The sequence below is a fragment of the Gadus chalcogrammus genome, chromosome 1 (genome assembly GCF_026213295.1).
Source record: "Gadus chalcogrammus isolate NIFS_2021 chromosome 1, NIFS_Gcha_1.0, whole genome shotgun sequence".
Classification (NCBI taxonomy): domain Eukaryota; kingdom Metazoa; phylum Chordata; class Actinopteri; order Gadiformes; family Gadidae; genus Gadus; species Gadus chalcogrammus.
Genome location: NC_079412.1, coordinates 27,057,426 through 27,064,925, shown reverse-complemented (window position 1 = coordinate 27,064,925; position 7,500 = coordinate 27,057,426). Strand labels below are relative to the sequence as shown.

Here is a 7,500-nt window from a genome sequence, read left to right as displayed (position 1 = left end):
TTCAGTCCTCTGCTGCTCCAGCTGAGGGGGGCCCAACGTGTCCTGGCACAACGCATTTGACCCCTAATTGCCCCGGATGGGATGGCAGCTGCCCTGCCCTGGTTTACACACACCGCTGTCTGCGTGTGGGTGTGGGCGTGTGCGTGGGTGAATGTAGAGGAATTAACTGGAAGGGGCTGTGATTGGTCGAGGGGACCGGGGAAGTGTTACATAAATGCTGTCTGTTTACCGTGAACACACACACACACACACACACACACACACGCGCACACACACACACACACACACACACACACACACACACACACACACACACACACACACACACACACACACACACACACACACACACACACTCGTGTACACACACACGCATGCATACACCGTGATATTTATAGGGCAAACACGCGCATTCGCACACTCCTTCACCACACACACATGTTGTTGTTTGTTCCCCTTCCTCAAGTGAGAGGGACTAATGAAGATGGCTTATTCCCTCGGATGAGAGCAGGTGAACGTGCACCAGGAGACGTGCTTGTACGCGCTAGAGTGGATGGGGATTAAAATAAACCAGTGATTACTCATCCCGGTTCCGCTCGATGTGCTTGAACGCACCCCTCCAGACATGTTTTAAAGCCAATCCTAGCGAAGGCGAGAAAAGCAACAAAAATAAAAAAATATTCTGCTATTCTATCTTCCAACAAACCAGTTTTGGGGCAGTGGTGACGTGCGTTCCAGAACATCAGCTGAAGGCAACATTTAAACATCTGCCCACAACAACTTGCTGAGCTCATGCGAACAGCTGCCAGGGAACCAGGAGATTGATGAGGTACAGAACGTAGCCAATCATATGGCTGCGGGGTCAGAGGTCACCCGATCAGGTGTACTAACAAAAAAAAGGAATGTGGGGTTGTAAATGTCGGTTGAGATGTCCACATTTTTCAGGTGAAAAGCAACTACATATAATTAGCAATATTGAGGTTTGAGAAATGTTGAATTAACATTTTAGCATACTAAATGTCAAGGAAGTATATTATGGAGTCTATGGCACACATCCACACACAAACACACACACACACTTTAACAGCTTACAGTATGTATACATAAAGTGAAGTTTATATGTTGCTCAGCGCCTTGTTCTATCCTTTTTATGAGCGAAGCTTGCTGAATTGGAAATTGATGGCTCTTGATTAATGTGCTGGCCGGTTCCCTTACTGCAGAAGCAGCAGTGAATGAGGTTTGTGTGTTTGTACGGTTTCATACCATAGAGCTTCCTGTTGTGGCCCCTCCTCCTTTACGACTATTCTAACGGACTCCAGAGGCTAGCAGAAGCCAACCTATTCCCAGTTAACATCATTGGTTGTCGTTTGTGGCTCCTGCAGTTATTGGTCCATATGTATGTAGTTAATTATATCTACATACATAAAAGGTATACGATATTGCTTCTCGAGCAAGTTTAAATTATTGAGCATCAAAGATTATGTCCACGTTATTATAAAAACAAGTTATAACAGCAATCACATGGACACTCATTCAATTAATTTCACAAAGCAATGAAAGACTTACTAATTAAATGATATGCAAATCCCAGCTTTACACAGTGGTACTGTGCGCAGGCCAAGAGCGTGACTGGGGAAGTGGAATTAATCCACTTTCCAGCGCAATCAAACACTCTCCAGCATTCCCTTCTGCCGTTTGAAACGCCATGTCTCGCCCCAGAAGCACGGCGATGCTCAGTTCATGAGTAACCACAACAAACGGCAGAGGGGTCTCCCTCCGCGGTGGGCAGAGTGAACCAGTGTGAACAGTGTCTGGGCCCATGCCCCCATGCCAGTTCTCCTCAACGGTCTGCGGGGGCCCCGAGGTACAAGCCACGCATGATAGAGCAATTCAACTCTGCACGCCTGGCCAGATGTTGGCCTCATTTAGCACGTCTGTCTGGCGTATCAGTGCTATTTGCACATCCTCGTGCCCTGTGTGTCTGGGGCGCCTTCTCTATCCACTCACTGTTTCGTCACGGCAGGATGCTGCAGGAAGATCCACGCTGTAACAGACTCGCCTGTGGTTCTAAAGGGGCTCCCCGAGAGGGAATGTTTTCCTCAGTGTGTACAAGTGTATTTTAGGGTGCCGTGCAGATTTGGAGGTATTGTCTTAGCGTTCGTATCAGCCAAATCTCATCATGTCTTCTATCATTCACTATTAGATTGGAACCATTTGCGACCCCCGGCTACACAAAAATAAAGAAAAAAAACAAAGAAAACCTAATTTGCATGGACTGCACTTCAGCGCCCAATAAGATGATCCACCCAAACCTCTGGAGACACAGGGTGGGTGCTTCAGGTCCCTGCTTACTAAGCAGGCTGTAGACACACACACACACACACACACACACACACACACACACACACACACACTGCTTAATGCCTGCAACACTGTGTGTTGCAGGCATTAAGCAGTGGTCTGAGCCCAGAGGGGCCACGCATGGAGTGCTTCATGCAAGACTTCATGGCCTGGTTGGACCGATGGCACAGGCCCCGGCATCTGTCCAGTCCAGGTTTAGAGACTTTGCAGCTGGAACCAGCCACAGCTCACACACCTCACCAGATGTGTGAGGTGGGGTCGAAGGAGACCCAGCTGAGGGAGAGGTGACAGATTGCCACCAAAGACCTGCTGCAGGGTGCCAGGGTGTCGAGCTCTGCCAAGTGGACGGCGGGCCTGCCCTCACGGACTGCAGACAGCAGGGATATGAGGAGAGAGAGGCAGGGAACGCACTGGTTGTTGCTTTGGATGTTTGGTTGGGTGGGTGTTTTGGTTGTTAATTCATGTATTTTTTCCTTGTTTTCATTCTGAATTTGTTAATACATTGTTGAAATTCCCATTCCATTCTATATGGAGAATTTATTTGAATTGACTTGAAGTACACTTTGAAAATGCTCTTTGAACGTAACTTGTTTTACTTGAACATAGTGGTTGACTATGTTAAACCCTAAAACGAAACACCTCTCCATTAGGGATAGAGGATACAGTGTTTATTGGTTAATCAGTGCACCCCTTCATGCAGTGCAGCGGCAGGCTCCTTAACTCAGGAGAGCCTTTAGCTCTGAAGAGCCTGTCTGAAGGAGATCAAGTTCATGGTCGTGTGTGACAGTGATTGGAGCCCAGGGGAGGACCTGTTGCCCAGCCTACATGTGACCTTGTGAAAAGCAGCTTAAACTACAGTGGCCCCTTCAGGCTCTTGAGAATGGATGTACACACAGGAAGGCACCGTAACTCCTGCAGCGCTGATGCAACCGGCTCAGGATTGGAGACACATGTTTCTCTTTGATCAGTGCTCTTTCATCTTTTTCATTGAGAGTGAAAACATATTGCAAAGGTGTGAAAGGCGCAATAACACATGGGTATTACTTTGACTTTGTTTTAGATTTTTCTTTTGTGCTCAATTATATTTTCTGTATGTTGACCGCTAGACCTCCTTTCATGTCTGTGAGAAACAGCCTCTCGCTTTCAAGCTAATCGAATTGGCAATATTTTGCCCATAAAAATGATGGGTTGGCTGGATTGCGCGGCTGTAAACAAGACTGATTGAGGATTTTAGTGTTGTTCCAACCTAAATGAGGAGGATGAACAGCCAACACCCACAGACAAATGAATTGGTTCCGCTGGCCATATGGTCTATGATTAAAGCAAGTCAATAAATTAACAACCCGTGACAATAGTGCCGAACAGGGCAAGCTTTATTAAACACTGCAAAAAAAAAAAAGAGAGAAGAAGAAAAAGATCCAGTCGAATGTCCAAAATAGAATTTCAATGAAAGAACATATCAACCAAACAATGAAAAGGCAAAAAATAGCTATCAAATAAATATTCACATCAACATTTCCTCTTCCACAATTGGAATCATGTGACATTCTTAAAGATGTCTTACAAAGATTATAAAACAAGATACGGTATGTACAATCATACAAGTTTAATAGGACATGCTTAGGAGTTTGACTGCACCATTGTACCACACACTGACTACAACATAAAAGCTGCATATTAACTGACATGGTCCAAGAGCTGCCCGGTCCCCTGCAGTAGGCCTGCGCCCGACGAAAGCTTGCCAACCCAAAGAACGGAAGAAAATAATGTTGTTGTTTTTTTGTTTCAAAGCAGGCAATAAAAGCATAAGGGAAGCTGTACTGGATGTGGATAGGTCTGCTTGTTAGCCAACGTTTTTTTTAACCCTTAAAGTGTATTTATTATCTGCACGACCAACCCCAAAGAGCTGGTCTCAGTTCCCCCTATGCTGAATGGGTTGCTAGGCAATGCAAAGGAATTTGGTTTGTGACCGTAGCCTGAAAGCCTTTGTGCAAATCAGCACTTTTTCACTCCTTCTGTGTGCCAGGGGGCAGAATGCAGCTGCACTGCCACACTCCACCATCTCAGAGACACGCTGAGAAACAGCAACACCTGGACTCATGTCAAGCTTCTTTTTCTTTTTTTCTTTTTTTTTAAATACAACAGTATAAACAAAAGTAAACCGAGAAACGAACAATGGAAAAATAGCTTTCTTTGGACAGGGCCAGCCTGTGCATTTTTGTTGATTTCTTGTTCTACTGTGACCCCCCCCAAGATTTCCTTGCTCCCTTTCTCACTAGCCCTTTTCGCACGTTGATTGTTAGACTTCTGACAACAGTCTCCAAAAGTAAGGTCCTAATCCAAGAAGCCATCTGCCGTTATCATGGCCTTCGAGCCATCCAGACCACAAAAAAAAACAGAAAAAACCTAATCCGGGTCTAATTGACGCCTCAACACCTTCCTAATCATGATTAAGTAAAAAGAACAGCAAAATTCTAGCATCTTCAAATCAAGTCACATTGTTCACCAGTACTCACAAAGTCAGATCTATTTCATGGCACATTACATGGTCTTGGTTGACTCTACTCAGCAGCGGCTACTAACAGGAAGAAGAGAACGAGGCAAACACAGATTAGCAGCTTCTTTGTACAGCGGAGATGGGTGTGTGGCGATGGGGTCGTCGTGGTTTCAGCGCTGTCGCATGATGGGGTTATCACAAAGCTGCATCGTTATTGCCGCACGGGTTACTTTGCATCACAAGCACTTAAATCGTTTATTGCTTTATGGTTAGAAGCATAGGGATCAATGCCACACACACGCACGTATGCAACCATGAAGCTCAAGATTTAAGATCGTAAATGGGTTCAGACTTCCTTCCGGGTCACCCATAGTGCTGCTCATGGACGTCGGATCGATGAACTCGTTATCGATTGATCGACTCGTTTAAAGGACCCCTCTTGGAAGAGGGGTCTGGAGTGCTACATTGGATTGTTAAAAAAAGAAAGAAAAAAATATAAGAAATCCACAGGCATATTTGTCAAAACATCTGAATGAGTATCATAACACAAGATGTGAAAGGCATCTTTTTTTAAAACTGCATACAACTGGAGCACTGTTGATGGGTCAAAGTACCAACAGCACAATGCTACAAGTCCTTTTTGTTTGAAATGTGTTAAACTGGGAAGCAGATTTTAATCATTGTTTGACATCGGTCTGGTTTAAGAGTCGTACCTTGGACCTATCCTTTTTTAGAGGTCTCATAGGACTAAGACTGGGAAAGTTAATGACAACAAGGGACAGCTTGGCTTCGAACACCTCTTTCCCATTCGGCAAAAGAAACCAACAACAAAAGCATTAATCCTCCTCAACTCTAAAACCCCCTTTGTCCCTCTTCCCTAAAGCATGCTATTTAAAAAGTCAAGCTTGCAAGGTACCTAGCAAGCAAGCTAGCTTCCCCCTCCTTCCTCAAGCCCCCAACACAAAGAAACAAAACGATCCGGTTACTTTGAGCGCGTGTCTTTCTCTTTAATCATCCGATACATATCAACCATATTCAACGTGGCTATTTACCCCCCCGCTCCTCCCCCAGGAGGTGGTGGTCGGCAGGTCTCTCTGGAGCCACCCAGCGCCCCAGTGCCCCAGTCACCCGTCCGGGGGGGTCACGTCTCGTCTAGAGGACGTGTGTGGGGTACCCGTCAGCCCACCATAACAGCACTCATCCTCATATCCCTGCTCCCATCACGCAGACAATGAGACATGGAATAGCTCTTTATCTAATAGCTCCCTCCCTGGGAAACATCCCATAATCACCCCCTCACCCTTCCCCCTCCTCCTCCTCCTCCTCCTCCTCATCACCGACCCGTGTGTGTGTGTGTGTGTGTGTGTGTGTCTTTGCAGAGCTATTTCCGGAACACAGGTGATCTACGCCCCATCTCAGCACATAGGGGCACGGTTCGGAGGATACTAATGATTTTTCAAATGCCCGGTGTTCATGCTCGACTCGTTTTATAGTGTTTGGAGAGGATAATTCCTAGCTGGTCAGAGAGCGATGCATTATTATTCTACGTTTTTTTTTTTTTCTTTTACGTCACAAGACTTAACATCGTGCGCCGCACGTTTCCCAAAAGCTGGGGCCTGGAGATAGCGGAACCGTATCGAGGCCACGCCCACGTGGCTGTGTACCGCTTGCGGTTGATAAGAAAAAAAAAAAGTAAATAAATAAAAGAAAATCGTAGCTTGAGGATGTCCAACCTTGATTGATGTCAATATCAAAAGCAAGATAAGAAGTAGAGGGGAAAAGAAACGATGGATGTGCACAGCTGGACAGTTCAGAGCGGTGGACCGCGGCGGCGCGTCCATCGCTGCTAAGATGTCGGTCGCTTCCCGGGAGGGGGGGGGGGGGGGGGGGGGCGGGGGAGGGGAGGTTTCAGCAGGGAGCCGTGTTTCCCCGGTGAAGCCATCGCCCCCCCCCCCCTCTTCCCCAGCCCCCCCGCCCAGCCCGACATCCCCTAGACCCAAAGAGGCGAGAGAGGCGGGGGGGAGGGGGGGAAGAAGGGGCCGGAAGCAGGGAGAGGACAACCGCGAGGGTCTCTCCCCCCAGCCCCTCACATGACGGAGCAGCTCTTGGCCTTCTCCTTCTTGAAGTTGGAGGTGAGCAGGTCGGACTTGCTGGGGAGGTGGAGCAGTCTCTTGGAGAGGCGTCGGGTGGGGCTGGACTTGGGCAGGGGCTGCAGCTTGTTGATGCAGGCCAGCGCCGCCGTGCGGAACACGCTGTGGATGCTCTTCTCCGAGGTGAAGGCGGAGCACTCCAGGTAGGCCTCCGCACCCAGCTGCTTGGCCATGGCCGAGCCCTGGTCCCAGCACACAGAGAGAGAGACAGTCAGTAGGGTTCAGCCGGATGGGTTAACACTGCGCTGTGCAGCCTTTCTACTGTTCATATGACTGATTTTATTTTTTTTATTTATTTTGCATTTATACACACTGATACAATTTTATTCAGAATTTTTATTTATTTTTTCTCTTAAACATTTATACACACTTTTGTTCATATTTAAAGTTTGTATAATCTATTGTACGCATTCTTATTTATTTAAATGTATAAAACATTGAAATAAACATTCTTGTGTTGATTCGGTCGTTGGTAGACTGGGTAGCCCCGCC

General features: G+C 46.9%; 1 protein-coding gene across 1 annotated transcript in view; it reads right to left on the bottom strand.

Annotated features, from left to right (window-relative positions):
• Positions 1-6,944: 6,944 nt before the first annotated feature.
• The window catches only part of rnd1b (Rho family GTPase 1b), a 9,827-nt gene continuing 9,271 nt past the window's right edge, over positions 6,945-7,500 (bottom strand). Inside the window, exon 5 of the mRNA XM_056599107.1 lies at positions 6,945-7,190. Within this exon, the coding sequence (XP_056455082.1) occupies positions 6,945-7,190 (246 nt within the window). The remainder of the gene's footprint in view (positions 7,191-7,500) is intronic.